The sequence below is a fragment of the Mirounga leonina genome, unplaced genomic scaffold (genome assembly GCF_011800145.1).
Source record: "Mirounga leonina isolate KUSES-001 unplaced genomic scaffold, KU_Mleo_1.0 Mir_176, whole genome shotgun sequence".
Lineage (NCBI taxonomy): Eukaryota > Metazoa > Chordata > Mammalia > Carnivora > Phocidae > Mirounga > Mirounga leonina.
The window spans coordinates 34,040,165-34,066,851 of record NW_023270454.1 but is presented as its reverse complement, the minus strand read 5'-3'; the positions used below and the strand labels follow the sequence as shown (position 1 = coordinate 34,066,851).

General features: G+C 40.1%; 1 protein-coding gene across 3 annotated transcripts in view; it reads left to right on the top strand.

The window, feature by feature from the left end:
- FAM160A1 (family with sequence similarity 160 member A1) overlaps window positions 1-26,687 on the top strand; it is a 227,955-nt gene that overhangs the window by 132,407 nt on the left and 68,861 nt on the right. For all 3 annotated transcript variants that reach the window (XM_035022906.1, XM_035022905.1, XM_035022907.1), the window contains 2 exons: window positions 15,447-15,678; window positions 25,146-25,772. In XM_035022906.1, the coding sequence (XP_034878797.1) occupies window positions 15,574-15,678; window positions 25,146-25,772 (732 nt within the window). In that variant the 5' untranslated portion in view covers window positions 15,447-15,573. The remainder of the gene's footprint in view (window positions 1-15,446; window positions 15,679-25,145; window positions 25,773-26,687) is intronic.

Here is a 26,687-nt window from a genome sequence, read left to right as displayed (position 1 = left end):
TTTTTTAAGATTTTATTTATTTATTTGACAGAGAGAGGGAACACAAGCAGGGGGAGTGGGAGAGGGAGAAGCAGGCTTCCCGAGGAGCAGGGAGCCCGATGCGGGGCTCGATCCCAGGACCCCGGGATCATGACCTGTGCTGAAGGCAGACGCTTAACGACTGGGCCACCCAGGTGCCTCTGTCTGTAGTTTCTTGTGGTTGATTGATAGTGGCAGTGCATGTTTCAGGTGGTCCTGGGGTGCAGACTCTGAGATGGAGATGTTACACGCAGGAGTTGATTGGGGGTGCTCTTTGAGTCAATGCCTGTGGGGAGAGGAGGAAGCAGGACTGGGCAGAGAGAGCGATGATAGACTGCCATCCAGTCTCAGCAAAGGCTTGGGTGGATCCTACAGAGGGCTCTGGAGCTGTCCTGAATTGGGGTGAGGGGGTCGCACCCTCCCTTAGTCCAGGCACGGATGTGGCTGCCTTTAAGGAGAAGGAGTCATCTTGGGCAAAGTGGCTGTCTTCAGCAGAGGGCAATTTCTAGAGAAGACTGACAGCCTGGAACACTCCTAGCAGCTGGGAGAATAAATCTCTCGGTCCTGGAGGGCCCAAGTGGATGTCATAGCATCCGGTACAGTGCTGTTAACTCTTGAAATGCAGTACAAGGGTAGCAGAAGGTAGAGACAAGGTTATCAGATAATCTTTGCTTGATGATTATGGTTTTAAGGTAAATGGGTAGTTGTATAAGATGCAATCTGTTAACTAATCCAGCCATCCCTTTGTGTGGGTGTGGGTGGGTGTGGGTGTGTTAAGAAAATTTGATGTTATAACTCCATAAAAAGAATATTTTTGGTATAGAATATCTTTGGTATAGAATTTACCTAATTCATTGTGTGATTTATTTTAGGATTAAATTCCAAATCTGGCTAAGTCACAGATTTTTAAATTGCTCACAGAGGCATGTGCTTTGTATTGTAATTATATAAAGAAAAGTCTGGAACCATGCTGCATGGAGATGAGCATGGTCTATAGAAATTTTATGTAACCAGGAGCCAGATTGCAGAAGCTAATCCACAGGGGGGATTTAATGTAAGGATTAATGACCTGAATTTTTATTTAAAATATTGCTTGGTTTTATAATTCATAAACAATTATACAAAACACATGTAATTACATCATAATTTGCTAATTTAAAGTATATACAAAAAATTGCAGTAGATCCACAACTAAATTTATGAGCCATTCTCGCATTGATCAGTATATGCCATATGAAAAAGCAAACACAAAAATGTTTTGAATCAGCATTTTGGGTAATGCATCTTTCGATATATCTCCTCTTTTAGAACTGAAGTGATGAATTGGGATATATTACATGGCTAATGTTCCCTGTTTTTTTTTTTTTTAATTTTTTTATTGGTAGGATAATCAGTTTTGTTCATCTTTCTAACATGCATTGGAATTACAAACCAGTTGGATTTCATTTGCATACCTAGACCTTGTGTAAGCAGGGAAATACAGCAGCATCTCCAGTGGCTGACAACCCAGGTTTTCTAGACTGTTTGAGTGCTACGTTGTGGGAGTGGTTGACTCAAGCCATTATCTTACTTATTACCAAGCTTTTAATCTCTCTAAGATTTGTATTTGTGGTGGATACAAATTCCATGACACTGTTCTCTTGACATTACGGTCAAACAAATAACAGAGGGAGATATTTCATTAGGAGCCAGAATGCCGGGAATCACATTCTGTTTTTACCAACACACTTCTCATTTGCTTAGGTGAATTGCTGCCCTGTGTCACTCTCAGATACATTCCTGTACAAACATGGTATCAGTGAAAGAGCCCCTCTTTGGTGAAGCCACTCTTATTCCCTTTCCTGACTATGGCCGCAGTGGACTCCCCTTCTTTGTCATCTAGTCCTCCTAGTCCTTCTGCCTCTGCTTCATGTGCCATTCACTTTTCTGTAAGCTTCAGTTCCTTCAACTATAAAATGGGTATGACAAAACCTAATTCATCGAGTGGTCGTGAGGACGACAAAGACAGTGAAATTGTGGTGCCTGGCACAGAGTAAATGCCCCCATATATGGCAGCCCTTCCCACCAGCTCTGACTATTCCTTGCCCAGGCAAACCTCTCCCTGCTGTGAGCTGCTTATTCCCTGGGGCCTCAGACTGGATCTGACTCACATGCTCCACACGGCACATCTTGGGCAGTTGGGTAAGTGCTTCTTGAATCACCCATGGATACAAGAAGATGTGATCCCTACCCTCAAGGAGACCAGAGTCTGGGTCTGCAACAACTATAACTCAAAGTAGAAACTATGTTGCCATGGGGAGATGGAACGAAGAGGTTTGGAGAAGAAAGAGATTAACAGGACAGGTTGAAGGCAGGCACTGAGTAGGTGTTCAGCATAATGTTTTTGATCCTGGCAACCAGAGGTATTGGGATGCTAGAATTTTTTTTTTTTTAAGATTTTATTTATTCATTTGAGAGAGAGAAAGAGAGAGAAAGAGAGGACAAGCAGGGGCAGGGGAGAGGGAAAAGGAGAGGTGAAGCCGACTCCCCACTGAGCGGGGTGTCCAACATGGGGCTCAGTCCCAGGACCTCGAGATCATGACCTGAGCTGAAGGCAGACACTTAACCAACTGAGTCACCCAGGCACCCCGGGGATGCTGGAGATTTTTTGCTAAATTTTACTGAACATATTATATATATATATATATATTTAAAGATTTTGTTTATTTACTTGAGAGAGAGAGAATGAGAGAGAGCACATGAGAGGGAGGAGGGTCAGAGGGAGAAGCAGACTTCCTGCCGAACAGGGAGCCTGATGCAGGACTCGATCCAGGGACTCCAGGATCATGACCTGAGCCGAAGGCAGTCGCTTAACCAACTGAGCCACCCAGGTGCCCCTGAACATGTTATATTTTTGCTTTGAATTCTACCCCCCTCAATTTTTAATGACAGCTTGTTCTTTGAACTTCACATGTGACAGGGATGGACAGAGTGCTTTTTTTTTTTTTTTTTTTTTTTTGTAGCCCAAGCAGGTGGAATTAGATCTGAGAGCATCTGTTAAATGTATCTAGGTCCTTTTGACACTTCTGCAACCATTTACCCAATATATCTACCATTATTTATACTGGTTGTGCTGTTTTGCTGAGCATGTGCTCATTTCATATGCTTGGTGGTAGTCAGTGGGCAGATAATTTGAACATTTTTGATTTAAAAAAATTTTCATTATATAGTTATTCTATTTAATGACTTTGAAAGATTCTTTCTCCAGAGAAAGAGCAGAATTAATGATTTTTTAATCACATTTTTTTGGCTCGCACGTTCTGCTTTGTGGTTTTACTCCCCCAATCACATAAGCTAGATTTAGGAGAGAAATCACAGGGGGATCTGTTCAGACAGTTACTTGTTTGATTCCCCCAGAGGCACTGGCTCTTAGATCTTCTACTAGTGTAGCTCCTCTGATCTGTTATTCTGTAAGGTGTTTGTGTCTGTCTATGATGGATGTTTCACTGACCCAAGTAAATGGAAGAAAATTTTCTCCAGCCTTTAAATGTATTGCTTTCCTTGTTCTTTCGAAAACACACTTTTCTTGGGTAAGAACATTTTAGAGGCATTTGGCATCAAATCAACAGAATTGTGGCCTTTAATGGAATCTGAAGCACTGAGAGGTGGTGTGACTGGTAAGAATCCATTTTTGTTCCTTTCTCCTTGGCTATACCCCTATACACAACAAAGAAGCAACTCTCTTCCTCCCCTCGTTTTTTTGAAACAAGAGTATCTGCTTTTATTGAATTTTGTACTTTGGCTTTTATTGGCACTTTCCTTTTTCCCTCGGAGGGGAGGAAAAACTCTCAACTTTTGTACAGAGTAAATTAAATTATGAGGAAAATAGTCCACGGAGTTAAACAAGACGAACTGAGGTTTTGGAACTGAATCTGAGCATTGCCATGATGATGCAGATAGTCTGATCTATGATTCAGAAACATATTAGTCATTTTGATATACTGTTGATTTGACTAATTACCCTGAAGGCTGGCTGGCAGACTGAATTGCCCAAGTCACCTAGTAATTTCGATCAAATCAACGAGTAATTATAGTTTTGTGCAGGCAACAAATATAGAATACTGATTATGATAGACTAGAAAAGATGTTATTGTGATATAATCATATAAAATACTTAATTCTAGCATTATAGCAGTGCTTACCTTTTCCATACTCCAGTGCTTAAATTTTCAGCACACAGTAGAGAAAGGTTGTGGCAACTGTTTGGAGAGAATCATTTTATTCTCTCGGTATAAACATGTGAAAGATTTTCTGGTGATAAGGTAAATACTCATATCTTAAGTGTACTTTAATTATAATAAGCGTGTTTTTGGAAGCCCTCAGAACTAAATATGGTCAGATTTGAAGCTCAAAATTCTCTTAGATTTCCCCACAGAAAGGACCTAGAAATAAGCAATTTGTATGGCAGAGCCCAAAGTTATTGGGACTAATTTCACTGTCAGTTCATTAGATAAATACTAATATTAGCATGATCGGGCCCACCTGAAATCCAAATACTGACATTTGTTTGGTTCCCATTCTGTCATCATCCTTTTCCTCACTTTGGGGAGATCCTTCTCCAGAGTATGGTGTTTGTTACTGAATTTGTAATTGGCAATGTTTGTATGCTATTTTTGTGGGCATAAATGTAAAATATTGTAGAAACAGAGCCATGTTTACTGAATGGCAAAATCTGTCTTTAATTTTACTTGCGTTGTCTCTGGGATGGTTTACCTATGTTCCTTTTCCATAAAAGCAGGAAATATAATTTACTTGGAATTAGTGCAGATTTGCTATATAATTAATGTTTGTGAAGCTCCTCCAGGGGAGTTATTCTGAAGAAAGCTCCTGTGTTGTGTGGTAACTTCATCCACTGTATATGTACTTGACAAAAAAAAAAAAAAAAAATCAGAAAGAGAAAGAGAACAATAATTTAAAAGTTTCAGGTATTTTGAGTTTGGTCTTGGGGAATTGTAGATGTGTTCCTGCTATTTTCTTGCTTGGTCTTATTTCTACCTCCCTGTCATAGTGCGAAGGTCTTAGTGTGCATTTGAAGATACGTGTTGGGGCGCCTGGGTGGCTCAGTTGGTTAAGTGTCTGCCTTTGGCTCAGGTCATGATCCCAGGAGTCTTGGGATCGAGTCCCACATTGGGCTCCCTGCTCAGCTCCCTCTCCCTCTGCGCCTCCCACCTCTCTCTCTCTCTTTCTCTCTCTCTCTTTCTCTCTGTCTCAAATAAATAAAATCTTAAAAAAAAAAAAAAGATACATGTTATTTTTGGTATAACCTGACCCCAAATGCCTACTGCTTTGTTGGGATACTCAGCTACTTCTCCAGCTTCATGAGAAAAAGTTTGTTGATTTCGAACAAGTGCTTCATTAAGGGGTGTGGTAGTAATTTTGAGTATTTGCATGTCTTGCCTTATGCATTGACATTAGAGCTTCATCTACAGGTAAGTTGCAATTCCATTCCAATAGTATTGAGTCAGATAATCAATTTTTGGTAATCCTACAGGGTTTAGAATGGAAGTGAATTATTATGCACATATATGTTAATATTATATAAAATTATTCTTCCAAAAAAAGGAGCTCCTTTGCTTCTATATCCTCTTCACAGCTCCTTTGATTTTAGAACTTAATGAGCTCTAAAGTGCAGCATGCTTTGAGGGGAAAGTAGGGACTCTTGTCTACTCTTTTTGCTCATCGTTTTCAACCTGAAGCACTAATTCTAGGGAGAAATGGTGCCAATTGCAAAATGTGTCTCCAGCAAAACTTAATTTAAAACACTGTCTTTGGTTTTTCTTTTCTTGCTTTTTCTTTCTCCTTCTTTCTCTTCTGTACAAAAGACATTGATACACACATGTTAATTTAGTAGAGAAGAGTTTTAATTAAATAAGTATGGATAGCCTGAAACCACTCTAGAAGCAAGTGTAGATGAACTGAAGCAGAATATGGGAGAGTTGCGATCAACCCAGTTGCTTCTGGAGGCTTAGAGATCAATTAATGCCTTCCTCCTCATGAGGACAGCCTCTCTGCAGGTCTGCTCAGGGGGCTGCCAGCCATCCAGTCAGTAAGCCTTCCTTGCTGCCACAGAGGAACTGCTTCCTGTGAGTCGCTTCAGCTTTTACTTTTATTTCCTGAAAAGGCATCACAGCAAGCCTAAATTCTGGACCCCCCCAAGCAGAAATTAGAGCCTCCATTATTACCCTTTGTTAATTGTAAATTACATATGACTTTTCTACTGTAGTATCTCGGAAGAGACAGCAACTTATGATTAGTATATACATCTGTGAGCAGAGCTAGACTTGAGCGTGTGTGCGTGCACGTGTGTGTGTGTGTGTGTGTGTCTCTCTCTCTCTGTGCTCAGGGAGAGAGAGACACACAGAATGTCCCTCGCGTTGAGGTAAAGCACGGCTCTGTTCAGGGCTAAGCAATCTCTTAACACATTCTGCTTCGGACTTCCACAGGACGAAGCTTGTGGTAAAACGGAGGCTCCAGCGTAGTGAGGTCTGCTGTCCATGAGGGCAGTATTTTTAAAAGAGAAAGTTTAAGAAATTCATTGTAGGTGCATCATGATCTTTGGTTTTCATGGCAAATATTAGTTTGAAAGATAGGGGTTTGTACAAGTAGAAAAAAATCCTATAAAAAAAAGATTTAAAAAGTTGTGCACAGTGGTGAAATCGCTCAAGTTTCCCTTCCGTAAACTGTGGTGCTAGAAGCTTTTCTAAATACGAGAGATCGTCATAGTGAGCTATATGTACTTTGACTGCTTTTGTTTTTTCTTGAAAAGAGGTCCTTAAAAAATTATTGAGAACCATGGAGAGTCCAGGATTCCTCCAACTACATTTGGAGTAGCGATCTAGACTGACAGATATTTTGGCAGAGCATTCACTTTTCATATTCCCAGCACTATGAACCCCATAAGGGAAGGTGAACTACAGAAATTTAACCGAAGAAGTATTATTGCACAATAATATTAAAATAAACATTAGAAAAGTGGTCAAGAGTAAGACTGCCACTCTTCTGAATTCTTTATGCTTTCTTAACGTGTCATTTGCATCCATATTTATTCCTTTGGAAGTTAACAACTCATAACTATGGATGTAGTTGTTTTCCCCTTGTGTGTTTTCTGTTGAATGTTCTCAAACATTTTGTGGTCCTTATAATTGATTCAAATAGCATATTATGTTCGGATACTCTTTTATCCCTACGCATACCCATCAGGCTGTAATTCCCGCAGGGTACCTTCCCTATCCTGCTGAGATGAAGAGACTTCCAGCGCACTGTAATTGCTTTACTAAGCCGGACTTGGGTACTTTCCTTTGGTTTGGGATGTTCATTGGCTTGTATTTTAAATTAAAAAATGCTTTTGCCGAGTAGTACATGAACATGGTACCAAATTCAAAAAGCGAAGAAAGGTACACAGTGAAAAGAAGTCTCTCTGCCTCCCCTGTCCCCGCCACCCCGTGCCACTCTGTTGATGGTCTGTGCATTTACAGGCATATCGAGTAACACATTCCTTTTTTATCTTAGACAAATGGTGGCATACGGTACTTGATGTTCTGTCCATATCCCAGCAAACTTTTCGTATCAGTACATTCGGAGCTGCCTCCTTTAAAAAAAAAAAAAAAAATTGTGACCCAGGATTCCATTATATAGAAGTGCCTAACTTAGATAACCAGGCCATTGCTGGTGGATATTGAGGATCTTTCCACTTTTTTACTATCTAAACAGTGCTCCAGAGGACATCCCTGTAGTTAGGTGTTAGTGGTTAAAAGGATGTGTCTGGGTCAGATCCCAGGATATCTGTATGACCTTGATTAGACCTTGATTACCTCTCTGTGACTCAGTTTCCTTATCTGTGAAAGAAGGGAGTATAGTTCACAGGATGGTCGAGAAGATTTAATGGTGTAATATATTTCAAATAGTCCTGGCACAGAGAAATGCTCAATACGTGTCAACTCTTACTGTTAGTCAGTCTGCCATTTTGCAAGGTGAACGTGTCTTCCCAGGATAAATGCGTAGAAGTGGTTTTCCTGACCCAATTTAATTTTGAAGCCTGTTGCCAAATGGTTCTCTGTAGGTAGAAGCCCAGTTTATGCTCTCACCTGAGGGGTAGGAGGTGCGCTGATTTTTACTTCTCATAAGTCACCTCTTGATATGTGTAAATCTGGACTGTGTATATTCCTAAGGTCCGAGTAGTAGTTGCTCAAGGGGGAGAGATTTCAAGTTAAAAAGTTCTTTTCCCTGGAATTTTTCAGGGCTTCTAGAAGATCTCGCTTTTTATTTTTATCCATATGACATCTTATCTCGATGATAAACTGATTGTGGCAATAATAAATATGTGAGCGGTGAACTACATTAAACCAGTAGGTTTTTATTGTGTACTTCTAGAATCCTTTACTTACTCATGGATGAGAAATGCAGTCTTTTAAATCCTCATACAACAGTGGTACCATTTGTTAGAGGGATTATTATATTTACACGTAAGGAAGTCTTACATTATTTTTCTGTTCATAAAAAAAATAAATGTGAAATTAGAACTTTATAATCTTAGGTTATCATGTAAGTGCTACTATTATTCCACTGACTTGAAGGCAAGATCCCAGTCTTGATAGCTCAAGTATCCGTGGCTTACACCATTTCTGTCCTGTGTATAGTACACAAAAGGTACCCAACCCTGTGGCCGATTGCATAGACTGGTGAAGAAGTGTGCTTTGCCCCGATCAGCATAGAATCATGTTCTAGGAGACGAGCAAGTTGTTGGTTCTGAGTTTTTGCTGACATTATAATAAATGCTAATCATTTTGTACCTCTGATGCCTCACCTTGCAGTGTTTTGGGTAGGAGTGGAGGTGCCTAGCCAGCCATGAAATTTGTAGGGCACCAAGGCCTGAACTGATTATTATTCAAGCACCTGGTTACTCATGGGGCTGGAACAACCCCCACGGTGCTGAGACAGAACTTTGTTGCAATTCAAGTCACAAAAGTTCCACAACTCTCTTTAGCCATACCTTTCGTATTGGAACTGGCTATTAGCCTCTGTTTTGGGACTTCATGGTTTTACGATGAATGCATCTTTAAAGTGGCTTTTAAACTTTTTTTGAAGGGGGGGCAATTCATTCACCCTTTTTAGAATTGGCCGAAGACCATAGCCACCTCTCCCCAGAGAAAGGATGCCAACAATTTATGAGATTCATGGATGTATAGGGAATGTTATTGGTACTTCACTCATTGTACTTAGCGTGTCTCGTGCCATGCACGGACGGATGCAGGGCATTTTTGCAAAGGAGGCTTTTCATGTTGTTATTTCAAAAGGCAATCATCACCTCACCTTACTTATACTACAGGTTGCATACCTGAAAATTTTCACTGAAAGCATTTGAAAAATTACTGGGAGGGAATGAATTCTGATTGCTACAGCTATAAAGACAAGTACAGATTAAACAACACAACTTCCCAAAGTACCTACTTTTCCATAGAAAATGACCAAGACATGTTGGTCAAAAACTTAAATTTTTTTTTTCCAGGAACATTTCTGGAGAAGAACTTCGTTAGTATGAGAAGGTTCTTAGATTCAGAGGACTTATCCCAAATCTCTGCTTTAGAATATTACCCCAGAGAAGTTGTCAGATCATCTTGTGACTGCATTTACCTTAGTTAAATTTTAGGGCTTTGTGGCAGAAATCTTGACTGAGTTGTCCCTTGATAGCTTTCAACAAAATATTGGTGTGAAAGGGTGGTGCATACTACCAAGATTGTAGTGATTAATTGGGTTGTTGGGGAGACTCCCCAAGAGTGGTCTAGTTTTCATGCTTCAACAAGTCACCCCATGTGTACAAGAAACTTCTCTGTTCAGTTACCAGCGAGCTGATGTCTCAACACTTGCTATAATTTTCAAAAGCTGTAATTTTTTCATTCCAAATCCTTGCCAGTATTGGTTTAGTTTCTTGAATAGCCTTAAAAATTAAGTCCCCAAACAAATTTCAGGTATGAATATGAATATTAACTTTAATTTTTCTTCTCCATTTTTTTCTGCTTATCAGTCCATTGCATGGCACTTGGGTATGACCTAGTTGGCAGCCCATTCTCGTGAAATTAAAATGTAAAACATGGTGGAATTATTTCAAGGAATTATTGACAGTTTTCTGAAATCTTACTATTTTAAAGTATGCATTTATCAGAGCCTGAAACTATTTGGAATGTGTGAATGGAGAGAATTTTCTTTGTGCGCACTCTGTGTGTTAACTGATGACCTACAACTTGGCGGAACAAAACAAGACTCTGCTTTACTGAATAATGGACAGTCATCGATGAATGAGCCAGAGTCAAAAACTATGGCAAGTTGAGGGATCCTTAGGACAAGGTCTGGGAGAGTCAGGGGCTATTGGATGCTTGCTTTATTTTTCACAGTCCAGGATTGCTATGTGATATGACAGCGAGAGAGAAAAGGAAACTGGGCCAGAGGATTACAGCACAGGGAGGATTTGGGTTTAATAGGATTTTATTAGGCTCTAAGCAGAGGTTGTCTGAGGTAGTTTGACCCACACTGAATCCCCCTCCCCCCACTGCTATTACTTATAATTGAGGGCAGAAATTTCCTCTCTCTTTAGGTGTTCCCAATATTTGAAGAGTCTTCACCCTAGATGGAATTTTATATGATAAGCACATTTACAGTAATAGACTTTTTATGTATTTAGTAGTAGCCGATTCAGGGCATTCCAAATTGCATTCTAAAACAATGAGTTCTTCTACTGGCAATTGCTCAGGAAACAAACAAACAAACAAACTGTGAATTATATTCAAAATGGTTGATTCCTGTGCTTTGGGTTCTTTAAGTGAAATATGCTTTAATTGTTAAAAAGAATACAGATCGAATCCATGTATAACTAGAATTCTTATAAAGATTTTTGTACAGTGGCCATTATTCTTCTTCAAAGCTTATCTTCTTACCCCTCCTCAATTAGTACAACAATTGTAATAAAGTACAGAAAATAATGACTTTTGAGCTGGAGGAGACCTGAGAAATAATCATGTAGTCCTAACTCACCTAAGTGAGGTTCCAAACCAAGGTCCCTGTTTTCCACTCAGGGTTTCACAGCTGGGTAGAGCCTTGGGGCCGGGTCCCAGTTAAGAGCTCAGGTCCGCAAGAGGCGACTTGACGTCTTGTGACTTCCACACTTGGACAACTGAACTAAAAACTCTTAGCCCTTACCCTTGGTTCCCCACTTTAAATCCACCTAATCCTTCCAACCATTTCCATAAACCAACCAGAGAGGAGGGAAGAAGGAGAAATGGGAAGGAAGCCTGCCATGTCTTTTCATCAAGTTGAAGAGATTGCTTCTGATATGGCAACTCACTGTGGAAAGACTCCACATGGCTTCTCTTGTATCTCTAGGCCTCTCCTTGCTGTGTTGTTGACCTTGTCTTTCCTCTGCTCCTGTTGCTCTACCAAAATCCTTTAAAAAAAAAAAAACCTATCCATCCATCCATCCATCCTTCTTCAAATTCTCTATGTTCATTGGTTCCTTCCCATTAGGCCTGCAAATATGATCACTTTTTCCTTAATAAAAATGTTCCTTGGCTCTGTTTTCCCTTAAGGTGACCATCATTACTTTTCCTTAAAGAATTTTTTATAATCCATTATTAGAGGATATTATATTTGAATAGATAAAAGAAGGATGTTATGAGATCGTATATCGTTAAATGCCAAAATGTTTACACTGTAATTTCAGTATGATAGTGAAAGAGGGGTATTTTAAAATATAGTCATTTGTAGTTTGGGGAAAAATGTGATTTTCACACATTTATAGCTTTCCTAAGTATTGTGGTTTTGAAAGGAGGCTGAAATTAGATAAAGATGTCTGTCTATTTGGAAATGAAGTTGAAGGAATTTTTATGGTAGAGGTATAATCTAGATGACTAGAATCTAAGCTTTTATGATTATATAGTATATTTTATAATGTGATATGGAAGCATATGTGTGTGCTTTTTCTCATAGTCAAAAGATATCATGTACTTTCTAAAAAAAGGCAAATAAGAATACATATAATTCTTTTTTTTTTTTTTAAAGATTTTATTTATTTATTTGAGAGAGAGAGAATGAGAGAGAGCACATGAGAGGGGGGAGGGTCAGAGGCAGAAGCAGGCTCCCTGCCGAGCAGGGAGCCCAATGCGGGACTCGATCCTGGGACTCCAGGATCATGACCTGAGCCGAAGGCAGTCGCTTAACCAACTGAGCCACCCAGGCGCCCTACATATAATTCTTATGTCAGTTATCTCTAGCTCCAACAATGATTTAATAACATTTTTCTTTCCCTACTGATGAAAAATATTTTTGTATATATTATTAATGAAATACATGAATTTGACTACACAATAGTCAGTTCTGTCTTTGCAATATAGAATCTGTGCCAGTGTATACATGGGTTTGATAGCTCCTCCCCCCATACCAAAAAAACTCAACAACCACACCACAAAACCACACGCAACCACTGTTGGACAGAGTCCTTTGGGTATTTTTTGGGGTGGGTGGTTCATTTGAAGAAAGAACAAAATCACTCTGAATGGTTTACAGAGCTCTTTCTCAGGCATGAAATCCGAGTTGATGTGCATGTGGGTATTTATGGGAAGAACAGGCTGAGTATGTGGCAAGAATGTTCCTCTGAGCAGTCCCAGCGCTGGGTATGATAGGCTGAAGAGAGCGGAGGGCCAGAACGGGGGAAATGTCCCAACAATGCCATATGCATGACTCAAGCACACATTCTGGTGACTGCAGCCTCTTTTACCTGCTCCTGGCTTTTCGCTAAGTTTTGTCCTGCTCTGTTCTTCACTTGGAACTTTTAGCTGTGCTCTGAGAGTTAAATAAAAAGCTTGGAATGGAAAAATGCAAAAAGGAATAAAGTAAAGCCTGAGAACAGGCAAATGCAGAAATGTATTGGAAACCTCGGTGCTTGAGGAAAGGTGCCCTTCTATGTCTCTCATAAATATGGAGCCATCTCTTGTAGTTTTATATTGCCCTGGGGACATGCTAGTGCTTTAATACTCTAACATGGGAATAAGAGAGAAAGAGAGTGGAAATATCCAGCTCTTTTGTCTCTGGGTGTATTCGGAAGTATTTTCATTTATAGAATCTTCTGGCATAGTGTTTCCTTTTTAAATGTGGCTTGCTCTACTTGCCTGTGTTTAGGTTCTTCAGGCATCTGCTTCAAAAGTATGATTGGATAAACATCATCCAAGTGAGATGCACTTTTCTCAGAGAACATACAGCTTCCTTAAGGGAATAGGGCCAGGGATTATAGTCAGGAGAAAGGAGAATAAAGATTTCTAGAAGGAACCCTGGACTGGGAATCAAGAGACTTACATTCCATTTCCATCAAAACTAACTTGTAGTTTACGACTTTAGCTAAGAGATTTATTTTGTCTGTAATGCAGTCTCGTTATCTGCAAAGATTGCATGCGAAGTCCCTTTGAGAACGAACTTAACAGACCTGAGAGAGCATGTTTCTAATTTTCATTTAGAAGCAGCTGGCATGTTGAATGTTCCCCTCATACGTTTGAAGACGAATCTGAGAATCCTGGAGCTGAAAGGAGTCTCAGGGAGTCTCATACTTTCTGAACCTCTGGGATAAACCAAAACACTCTGATTTTCCTCATTGTGATCGTTACATCATCTGAATAAAAGACACTTTCACAGAACTCCTATGTTAAAGACAATGAGGGAGTTGAGTCAGAACTTGGTTTATGTCTTATCACTTAAAACAGGTCTGTACGCTGAAATGATACCTCTGAGGACCAGCCTGGTAACCAAAAGTGAGGTGAAGAGGCTGGCTGTAGGATTCTAGGGAGTGGCCAGGACCTCGGAGATGGGGACCACATACCCTGTGTGTGTGGGGAGGCACGTGGGCCCAGTAAAACATGCCTCCCAGTGGCAAAGGGTCATTGCTGGCAGTGAACAATGTCTTACTGAAAACAAGAAATTTGGAATTATTAGGAATTACATGTCAGAGAGTTCACCAATTTGAATAATAAAATATGGTCATAGAAGATACACACAGGCTGTTTCCCTCAGGTCTGTAATTTGTGTGAGCCTCCCTCAAACAGGCCTTCCTCTTTCTACATACTTTTACCCTCTTCCATTCTCCCTAAAAAACGTTTCCTTTCCTCAGAATGATCAATTCTAACCAGTTTCTGTTATGTCCTACCATTTTTTTCAAGATGTGAATGCCGAACGGTTCGCCTGCTACCCCCAGCAGAATATTCCTTAACAATTTTCTAGTGTTTAATTTCACTCCCCACAAAGAACTTGACCCGCAAGTCTAACCCGAATCCTCACCTTAAGGCCCCTTTCTCACATTTTATTGTTTGTAGGAGGAACGGTTGACCAGTGTTCTCCTCATAATACCCTTCATACTACTCAGTTGAAAAAGCAAGGTTTTTCGGGCACTACAAATCTGGAAATTTTATCATGGGTTGTGTTTTCCAGTGCACTAAGAATTATCGTGTAATCACTTTAGCCCAGACTCTCTCCAGTCTGTACGCTGAAAACCAATAGTATTTTGAACTGGACCCAGTCCTTTCTGTGGGCTCATCAAACAGGAGATACTGCCACTATTGTATTGCTTCCGTCTGCAAGTCAGCCCCATGCAACTGGGCCATAGTTGCTGTAAGCTCTGTGACCTCAGTATCTTTTTTCTCCCCACTGGCTCTGTGGTAGTTGGACTTTCTTCATATTCTGTCCACCTAATTCATTTTTCATTTGTAAGTGTGTTACCTTGTACTCACACCGAGTAAGCACCATCTTGTTTTTGACGGATCATTTCTGTCTCTGATTTGTCAAGGTTACTTGGAATTCTGTTCTTTTTCAGAAAAGCCAGAAACCTTAACTTGGTTTGTAGCTATGAAATGACTGAGAATGCTTTCAATTCCATTATGACAGCCATTGATGAGAAAAAATTCAATCATATCGGACCCAGGAGTCTGGGTGCTGTTTTATACCTACCCCGAGTTGCATCAGGGCATTTATTTCTGTCACTATTAACTAATGGTTTTCCTGTTTTTGGATGCTTTTAAATTCCACAAACATTGGTATCATAGTTTCTTGATCGGTTATAGAAACAGTTTGAATGATTAGACTTATTATCTAGGGGGTTGTGGTTGATGGTAGTGAAGAAAATAAAACCAATAATTATTTAATTTATGCATATCGCTTTGGTAGTTTCATTATTTTATATTTTTAGTAGCAAGGTAAGAGTAAATAGGGGGGCCTATAATTGGGTAGAAATGTCTATTTTGTAGATGTTTTTGTTCTGTGTTGGACTTCAAGACTGTCTATGCTTTGATTTAAATTCAATGGCCAGTGTCCTATTTAATATGTGAACATAACGAGATGCATTTTTATTATTGTCATTACAGGTTTCGGAAGATGACAGTGAAATGTGAAGAAGTTACGTTTCTTATGTGATACTTGAAAGTTAGTGACTGCTTGCCAAATTTTCCTGAAAATTCAATATGACTTAGAAGCACTGATTTACGAAGGTTTATGATGTCATCGGTTACGACGGAAAACAAACTCCCACAGGCCGTGAGCCTGCAGGGAGTTGACCCAGAAACATGCATGATTGTATTTAAAAACCACTGGGCGCAGGTAATGTATGAGTTGCACTTTTCTCTGCTGGTCTACGTAGCTCTCAAGGCCTCTATCCCATTGAACCAGGGGTTTCCTACCTCTGTGATGGGTGACTAGGCTTCCAGAAACATAGGGAGCAAAACCCTTGCAGGTAGGAAGAAAAGCAACTTTTTTTTTTTTTTTGCTTTCCTAGAATACGTATCTGGTTGAAAACCATGGTTTCCATAAAAGCAATTAGGGAACATGTATGTTCCTCAGATACTTTTGGAAGAACAGCTGTTGGCCTGAAAGGGACTTTGACATTTCATTGCAATAGACTTGACCAGGATTAGAGTCTCTCTTTCCCTCCTCCCTGCTGATTCCATCTAGTCCTTACACTCTTGACAGCTCTAAAATATATATATATATATTATATAAATATATAAATTATATTTTATTATATTAATTATATTATATTATATAAATATATAAATATTTATAATTAAATATAAATATTTAATACTTATTAAATATTTACCAAGTGCTGTGCTGAGTACTTCAAAAGCCTTATGTCATTTACTCTTCTCCCCAAACCCATAAGACCATTAGTGTTAGCTTCCTCATTTTACAGATGAGGGAGTGGAGGATTAGACATGTGGAGTAACTCGCTTGAGGTTATGCAGATAGTGAGTTTCCAAGCAAGTACATAGTAGACCTTGGTTCCTTGACTTGTGTATTTGACCTCTGTGCTCTACCATTTTTCGGGCTGGTGGTCCCTGCGTCATTTAAGGAAAGAAGATGCCTGGCAGTATCTGAATTCATTACAAAGCTGGTTATAAAGTTTTTTTGATTATTCAGTTTGACTTCTGTGTAACTCTGATCTGCTTGTATAGATAATTACGGGTTGAATGTTCAGAAAATTTATCAGCTCACCGCTTTCCTCAGGGAGTTTACAAGTAGTAAAATAAATAAAATTGGCCTTCTTTACTACTTGTCCAACATTACACTCCCTAGGTGAGCTGGTAAGTGGCTATTTATGTGACAGTTTTTTAGTGACTACCCAGTTCCTTCCTGTGGCCGGAAACAGTAGAGGGGTTAAAGCACTGAGCCTGCAAATCACAGCAATTATGGGGGACACAGTTTAGATCAAAAACAAAATCAATTCTGCTTCTGGGTCATTTACACTCTGTAGCTTCTTGTCACTAGTGTAAAGCTTCCAAGACTTTTTATGCATTTCCCATTCTCTGACTTTTTGCTGTTAGAATCTTAATGGATTTGCTCTGGATTTTAAGGGCACATCTGCTTTAGCAAAGAGAGGAAAGTAATTCACGAGTTTTTTGAATAATTAGAGTAATTATCTTTGACTTTGCAGTTTTATAAGTATTTTAATGTGCTGGCTCCAAAGTGGGGTTGTGAACCCTAAGGGGTGTGCCTGTTAGTCCATTGGGTGTGGGAAGAATATTTTAGAAGGCCTATTTTTATCTTTATCTTTTGAAAATGTCTATTTTGTGTTTATAAAGTACGTAATATAGTTACATATTAGCATGTGCACATTTATTATTGTATCTAGTAATTATTTGCGCTCTTCTTTTTTTTAACTGGTAGGAGTGTGCAGTCAGATGTTTTATATTGAGAATGCTTCCAGTCTTAGTCATTTCATTTGGCTGAGAAAGTCCATCATTCTAATATACATTCTTGGCTCTGGGCCCATTTTGTTTATTTGTATAAAAGTACTTTTGATTGTAGCATTCCTGGTGGAGAAATCTGTGATCGGATCCATTCAGTATTCTATACCAGTCTTCAAAGACAAGATATATCATCAACCTCTTGATTTTATGCGGATGTATCATTTGCCCTGTCAGATTCCATCCTGGGCAAGCTTTCTCCAAAGCTGTTGGAGTGCTGGTAGAGAGTCTTACTTCAGGAATGTGTAAATACTCTTTCCCATTGGTGAAGGAGTAAATATTGGTCCCAGAATCATATTACTCATTTCCATATCCGATATGAATGACTTCAGCATCATTAAACATTTTGGGTGATCTGAAGCATGGCACCTTTTGTTGAGTACAGAAAAATACTGAGTTGAGGGTAAGGATAATTTTGTCAGAGGGAATGGTGTTCAGTTATTAAACACTTCCTTTTGTAAAGTGGGGACACTCTTGATCTTACTCCTCTTTCACCCATTTCTTTACCTTGCTTTCCTCTTTAGGCCTGACTTTTCCTTTTAAATAAATCTGCAGAGTGCCCGCAGTCTCTGTCTACTTCCAAGAAAGGCTCTTGGGGGCCTTTCGGTTGCTTTATGAATAAAAATACTGGTTGAAGAAATGCATGTGGATGTCAACACAATTATAGTTAAATGGAGGTTTATTAGCCCCAGCTATGGATTCATCATTGTAGGCTGCACGGGTGGGACATGGGGATGTGTCAGCCTTGGAAGAACAGGGTCTGGGCTTTTAAAGAATGTATGCGCTAATTTGGAGGACGAGGTGAGATACATTATTAGAAAATGAATAATAATGATTACAGGAATGAAGTCAAAGGAAGGGACTATTATGCGTGAAAATGGCTTGGGAAATGGAGGAATGAGATTTGGCTAGCTTAACTACAGGAAAGGAGGTTTTTTTTTTTTTTTTCCCCTTAAGGTTTTATTTATTTATTTGAGAGAGAGATAGAGAGAGAGAGAACATGAGAGGGGGCAGGGTCAGAGGGAGAAGCAGACTCCCCATTGAGCAGGGAGCCTGATGAGGGACTTGATCCTGGGACATGAGCTGAAGGCAGTCGCTTAACCAACGGGGCCACCCAGGCGCCCCTAGGAAAGGAAGACTTTGATGACAAAGGAAAAGAACATTTTAGAGAAGGGGTTTTGGGAAGGAATGCTCAGTGTTGGCTTTTTTCAGTGGTAAGGAAAGAAAGGTGAGGAAGTCAGGGCAAAGAGGAGATGCAGGGCTACAAGTGAGGTAAGGCCCGGAACCTTCAGTTGATAGGAATAAATGATTCTCACTGTTTCAGAGGTTTATACATTAGCTCTTGGCCATGAGTCATGCAGGCTGGGGGCGCATGCAGAACGCTTAAAGTCGGACATAAACTCCTGTGACTGGTGTGATGGCAGCCCCCGGGTTCCCCTGAGGCAACCCGAGGAAACCTGTAAGGCTGGCAAGAAATGTGACCTAGTCAGAACTGGGTGACAGCGTTGTATTTCCTGAAGTGTCCGATTAGCTGGCAAGCACAGTGCTTTTTTTATGTGTTAAACTAGGGAAAATGAAGTCAACAGTAGTCTGTGGTATCCGCAGTTCTTCTGTTTGTTAGGATACTTAGGTACAAATTCAGCATAATTAACATATATTTGACAGGTTCTGTTCCGCTGTTTACTAGTAGCTTCTGTTCCAGACCTTGACTTAAAAAAGCAAACTTTGATGGAGGAGGATATCCGCTTGCCCACCTACACCTTGCAGTCTGTCAGGGACAGCTTGTTATACAACCAGCTGTCATCCAAGGCAGTCTGGGGTTCTTAAGCCAAGAAAATGTCAGAGTTCGAATAGAGTAATGGCAGCAGATGAAGTAAAGCTAGTGGGTCTAGTAGCCTCTTTTGTCTTGGTAGGGATGGGGATAGGAAAAACAATTAGATTAGTTAATTAAGTCAAATGTCTTCCCATAATAATGCAAAATAGATAATATGTTTTAAGTACAGTATCTTGTATGGAGCTCCAAGTAGCCTGATTTCTATTAAAGAAGTATAGAGCACTGATACATGGATTTGAGATGTGCATTTCAATCTGCCCCCTGTGAAACCAATTCCCTTGTTCTGTTCATCTTCATTCTTTTGGTCTGTGCCTTGCCATAGACTAACTGACAGCAATTAAATAAAGTTTTTGAGAGATGAAAAGAGGGGAAGTATTAGAGAATCTGATCTTCTTAATATCTTAGTCAAGTGATGTTTGTTAATATTTAAAAAATTTGTATCTCAGCTTATCAAGTAGCTCTAAACTTGACAGTAGAAAGTAAAGCAGAACAAAAGCTATGTTTCTTTCGAGGGCTGAGGCATTAACTTGTGCTTCTCTTGGACTTTAAAGTGTTGAACCTGTGGAAATGTCAGCAACTCACCCTCTGTATGCTCAGTGATAAGTCTGTTTTTGCCATGGAATGGAATATTATTACATAGATCATTACTCTTAAATCCTTTCTCTAATACATAAATTTAAAAAACATACCTAAGTGAAGGATTAGTTTATTATGTTATTTTATTGATTGATGTTCCTACCGTGTTTCTTCGTTGTAGTAGTGCTAGACCATCTTTGGTCCCAAGGAGGTATGGTATGTAGATAGAGCTTCTGCTTTATCCTGTTTTATCCCAGATTTAGACATGCCTCTCGAGTTTGGGGCTGGAGCTGAAATGAACCAAATTGTACAATCACGTGTATATTATTAGGCTGTTATCTTAATATAAAAAGAGACGACTTGGTAGATGTCTTTCATGGCAGTAGGTGTGCAAGGAATGTGCCAGATTGAAAGACACGGCTGTTAAGTAATGATTAAGGACTGGATGGAAACTTACTTTTGTTGTAGTTACTTGGTACATTAAGTGGAATTTGGCTTAAGATCGCACAAGCCTGCCCTTCTTCTGTGTGATGGAAAATGTTGCTTAGTAACTTGGTTTTTTCCACGATGCCACTTTAAATTAGCATTCCAAAGGATTTTGAAGTATGGGTTGTACTCATGTGACTTTCTTGAAATAACTAGGCTCCAACCAAAGTAGCAAAAGTAATCATCTCTTAATACATGCATGTGTGTAAGACATAAAACAATATTAAGATGGAGTCAAAGCTAAGTTGACAGATAAACCCTTGTGTTTACCATGAAGAATAATCATTTGTTAGCTGGAGGAGTGATTATGTGGCTCTTTCATTCTGAAAGCATTTGAGCTTCCTCTTTAGAATTTGTGAATATTTGGAATTCAGACCTATTATTACTGACTGATGGGGACCATCAGTAGAGCTAAGGATAGGAGTAGCTGATATCCTTAATGAAAGAAATATGCTATTTGTTCATCTCATTTACCTGTAATAACCTCCCTGTTTACAGGTCAAATGACTTTGAAGTTAGGTTAAAATTTAGCTCTATTGGTCAGATGATAATTTGTGTACCATCATTTACACTATTGATTTTTTGTGTATTTGTTTCTTTTTAGAATTGTGATAATTTACATGAGGATCTATATGTGATCCAGGCTCATGATTCACCCATATATATATATATATATATATATATATATATATATACCAGCTTGTATTTGTTAAAGTTTGTGGACCAACAAATGCCGAGCTATGATCAGTGAAACATTGACAATGCTATTTCCCATCTTAGCTGGCTTACTTAATGAGCTTGGGCTTTATCAGGGGCTGATTGCTTTATTCGGTGGCATTTTCAGCCTAAAGAAGTGAACTTGTAAAGGAAATATTTTGCACAGCATGTTTTGCTTGCTTTCCCTCTCTTCCGTCCTTGGGTCCCTCCAGCTCCCTTAGTGGCGTTTTTCGCCCTGAACTGAGTCCCCGAGGCAGAGTATATAGCCCAGAAGCCAGAGCTGGGAGACCTGTGGCAAGGTTGAGAGCCTAAGATAGAGGATACTCAGGGGAATGTGCTTTGCCTGGGGACGCCACTGGGAGCAGCCTGGGCCGTGGATCTGTGGGACTGGAAGGTCAGAGTAGATCAATGCGTGACAGTAGGCAGCAGGCAGAAGGGGGCACACAGGAATCTTGGGGTTTGGTGGAAGTGATGCAAGAAGACAGCACTAAAGGAAAGAATAAGGAAAAGTCCAGTCACATCAGGAATCTGTCTACAGAAACGGAGAGAATTATGACACCATCTGGGCAGCAAACTTGGGACATCGGAAGTTCTTTGGCATTTCAGTGCATGTTGTGCTCTAGCCAAGAAGCTTCTTAGACATTCCCTGTCAGGTTAGGCCCCAGGCCCTGGGTATGGGCCCCGAGAACCCACTCATAAGAGCAGGTCATGGGTGTGTCTTCCAGGAAGGGAAAAGGAGGTGGCCTGGGCGGGTCCTGACACCTGAGGAAAGAGGTTAAGGACATGTGTGAGCACAGGCATAATTAGCACTTTGCTGAGCATTGTGGATTCCGTGACTCACAGGCCTTGGTGTAACACACCCTCTTCCAGGCAGTGAAACCACCCAGCCAGGGCCGGGAATGAGTGAGGCGTCCTAGTATGTCTGCTCCATTCCACAGGACCAGCAAACCTTACGTCTCTGTGGGTTATCGCTCTGCTCTGAGATTCTCTGCCCGGTAACCCAGAAGGCAGTGTAGAGGAGTTTATGGTATAAAGAGGGTAAAGATGCTTCAATTCAAAAGTGGCCCAGTTGTTTGCATTCTGTATAAAAACCTCAGTTCTCTTTTTTGGGGGGTTTTTCATAGAAAAAAAAAAAAAGGTCTGTTTGCAAAGGAATACAGTGGAATAAATCATATAAATTCCATAATCTATGAGAAGGATGTACTTTGTGACCATGTAAGTAGTTCTGCTGTATATTACTTACGCATTTAGATATATAAGAAATACTTACATACATGTATGTAGTCTAAGTACATATACACATGTATAAGTTTCTATTGCTTAGGAATTTCTGAGAATTAGGAGATTTCAATTATGAATTGTTTGTAACTCAGTGTTTTGGGCCCTTTTAAAAGACATTAGTACAAGATTACTTTGTCTATTTTTATTTATATTATGAAATTAGATCAATTTACAGGGGTGAAGAACTCATTAACTTTAAAATCCCGTTTATGTCTTTTCAGATTCCCTTCTGATCATGTGTCTATTTGTCAGTATGTTTAGTTTTTAACTTAAATTATTTCATATGTACATTTGCATGTGATGATTTTGTTCACTTGGTGTTTATTTTTAATAGCTTTATTGTATGGTGATGTAACATTTTAATTATGATTCTCTTATTGTTGACTGGGTCAATGATATTCTTATTTTCCATTATTGAAAATGTCATTGGCGTGAACCTTTCTTAACAAATTATTTTTGGATTGTTTCCTTGGGGCATTTTCCCCAAGGTGAGATTCCCAAGTCAAAGGGCAGGAACAATTTTATAGCTTCGGTTACATATTGCCAAATTGTTTTCCGGAAAGACTGAGCTAATTTGCCCCACCACTAACAGTGTATAAAGCACGGTTTCAATTTTAGACAGTTCAGAAAGTCTGAGCACACATGGGAAGTATAATTATATTTCTACCCCGAGGCCTACCTGTATAGATAGCTCTCATAAGTAAACTCAATATATGGACTTTGAAATGATGGAACTGATAAAGTGTGTTGCTAATTTATTCTTCAGAATGTGGAGCCTTGAAGTTGGAGCTTTTGCGGCTGGAGAACATGGGTGTTGAGGTCGAGGCCCTTTTTGGACAAGTACAGTGCTGTGGTCCCATGCTCTGAGAAGTTATTAAGGCCAGAGCAGAGAGAAAGGAGAGCTAGGCCCCAGCGTTTCTGCCAGTGAGGTCGTCAGGCCTCCGAGGAATTCTGGAGGACTTCTGGGAGGTTAGGGGAGGCTGGGGCGGGGGGTGAATTTTGGAGTCTGGCACGCAGCGAAGGAGAGGGCATGTCCAGTGGGTACACTGGGGCCACCAGTCACTGAGCCATGTACCCCCCGGGTAACTGCTAACTGAAGGCCTTTCGTATTGGAAATGTCATCTCGGGTATTGGAGTGATTTTTTTCCTTTGGGACAGAATTATTAATTTTATAATGGAAGTTGATTGAGATGACAGATTCTGTGGAAATCTATTCATTCTGTAAGAATACACTTGCCTGGTCTATAAAGGCTTCTTTGCCTTGTTTCTGACAGGGGAAAATCTTAGACCTTTTCCAGAGAAAGAGATTTTTCTCATTGCTCATGCATGCTGACATAGCATTGTACCTTTGCCAGCTTCCCCAGTGACTTGCAAAAATTCTGTAACCTAAATATAGGACATGTAACAGCACGTTCTAGAACTGGGCCAGGAAGGTACTGCAGAAGACAAACATAATCCCTATAGCATACAGTTCAGGAAGGCAGAAAGGAACAAAGATCAAGTCACTGATAAGGATTTGGGTTGTCTAAAAATTATGTGTATATATTTTAAAGGAAGTAAATTGAGCGGGTATTATCCTGGAAATTCCAAGTCATACGGTTACATGGGAGTTGAGATAAAAAAAATCTCAACTCAACTTCCTACCTCAAGAGAGAGGTAGGAAGCATTCAGTAGCCGGCAGAGAGGAAACACCAGGGCTGTCACGTGACCTACCTGGGGATTTTATTTATATTTTACTGTCAAATTGATTTTTTTCTTTTGGTGGTAAAGCGTATATAACAAAGATCGTTGTCTTAACCTTTCTTAAGTGTACAGTTCAATGGTGTTAACTACATTCACAGTGTTGTGCAGCCATCACCACTATTTCCAAAACTTTTTTATCGCCTCCAACAGAAACTTGCTATGTTAGGGATTTATTTTGTAATTGGTCATCTCAGAACTTTTTCTGGTTCAAAAAAATGCAGAGTTCAAAACCTTCTTCTTCTTTTTTTTTTTTAGTTCCAGTATATGCCATAGGCTAGGGTTGATTCTGGTAGGTATGTGTACCTCGTTCATTGGTTTCCTTTCATCCATCCTAACCCTGCATGCATGGTGGAAGAGGGTGCCCATCCAAGTGCGGGGGGAGGGATGTTGTTCTGTCAAGGATGTGTGAGTAGCTGTGTCCCCCTGTTGGAACCTCTGAATCAACTCTGTAGAAGAACACGGGCAGTCTTACTTATTTAATGTATTTTAAAATTAAAAAGCAGTATTATATTCTTGACAGTTCAGAAAAAAAATTGAGAACTTGTCATCCCTTTGAACACAAAAATGATTATTATTTTTCCATATTCCTTTTTGATCTTTGTTCATATACATGTTTTTGACATAGTTGATAGTGATGGATCTAACTATATTATAAATAACTTACTTTTCATCTATTATATCACTCACAATTTTTCACAGGCTTATGAATGGATGTAGCTTAGTTTTTTTAACCATACGATCTTCTTCAACATTTAGGTTGCCAAAATTTATAACTATTATAAATGAACATCTTCAGACATATGCTTTCTATAGTTTAACCACTTCATTTTATTCTCGTGAGAGAGACAAATACAGTGTTCATATTTATCTTTTTTTTTTTTTAAGATTTTATTTATTTGGGAGAGAGAGCATGTACAGGGGTGGGGAGTGGCAGGCAGAGGGAGAAGCAGGCTCCCCACTGAGCAGGGAGCCCGACACGGGGCTCAGTCCCAGGACCCTGGCCTCATGACTTGAGCCACAGTCAGAGCTTAACTGACTGAGCCACCCAGACGCCCCTTCATATTTATCTTATTGTGGGCCATGGCTCCTGCATTTTCCATGAAGCTACGGCACAATCTGTGGTGGTGTGTTTTTGTAATTATGGCGAACACGAGATGGATGACAAATGTTTGAATTGGTTACAGGTTGTGAAGATCTTAGAGAAGCATGACCCCTTGAAGAACACCCAGGCAAAGTATGGATCCATCCCTCCAGATGAGGCCAGTGCTGTACAGAATTATGTAGAACACATGCTCTTCTTGCTGATCGAAGAGCAAGCCAAGGATGCTGCGATGGGGCCAATTCTGGAATTTGTGGTCTCAGAGAACATCATGGAGAAACTCTTCCTTTGGAGCTTGCGGAGGGAATTTACTGATGAGACTAAAATCGAGCAGCTCAAGATGTATGAGATGCTGGTCACTCAGTCACACCAGCCTCTGCTGCACCACAAGCCCATCCTAAAGCCCCTGATGATGTTGCTGAGCTCTTGTTCGGGAACAACCACCCCCGCTGTGGAGGGGAAGCTGGTTGTCCTGCTCAATCAGCTTTGTTCCATCCTTGCCAAAGATCCATCTATTCTGGAACTCTTCTTCCACACTAGTGAGGACCAAGGGGCCACCAACTTCCTCATCTTCTCCCTTCTGATTCCCTTCATTCACCGAGAGGGGACAGTAGGTCAGCAGGCCCGGGACGCTTTGCTGTTCATCATGTCTCTGTCTGCTGAGAACAGCATGGTAGCCCATCACATCGTGGAGAACACCTACTTTTGTCCAGTAAGTCCCCTCATTGGCATGCTTTCTACACACTCTTTTCTTCTCCTGTGCTACTGGTAAATCCTTTTTCTCTTCCTTTCTTTTCAGCAAGTTGTCCCTGGCACCTTCTAAGGAAAGATGTTTGCAGGAAATCTTTTGGAGGGAGCAGAGGAATCTAAGTTGAGATGCTATTTGGCTGAGCATTGTCAGCTCCAAATAAGCCAGCAGAGGAAACTATATGTGTTACCATTTCTTGTGTCATTTCTGTTGGGTTAGGAATGATTTTAACTTTTTTCTAAGAGCATATCCTGAGTGATCAGTGAAACCTGCACTTTCTATATTCTTGCTTTTCTAGTCCATTTCGCACCCTAGAATCATGGCCTGTGGCGAGCCCGCTCAGCTGGTTTCACAAATTAATTTGTTTCTCAGCAAGATAATGACCATAATTGTAGATACAAAGCACCCGTTTTATTTTTAAAGATAAATACGTATTTACAGTTTGAGGGAGCAGGAAATCTGTACAGTTTCCTGATCATCGGCATGTGAGAAAGAAAGTGCGAGGTCCTTGGCAGACGTTGCTATACCACTGGTCCAACCACAGTCACAGGTCCAGAAAGGAATGGGGACCGTCTGGGACCCTAGAGATACTTTAGGGCTCTGATTAGTTTTTTGTGTCAGTGTTGTCTTTGGAAGCGGGGTTTGAATGGCAGATTTATATCTTCTGGTTTGTTGGAGATGTTGGGTAACGGCTCTTTTTATGTTCTCTGCTCAGTGAACACTATCTAGCCTATTGGCTTTTCTTTTTACCATCTCCTCATTACACTTCTTGATAAACTATATTGTCTTGAGTGTGCCTGATTCTGCCGGAATCGTTAAGACTATTAATGAGTTTTATTGGAACAGGCCAGGCAAGTTGCCGTAAGTAGATTAGATTCA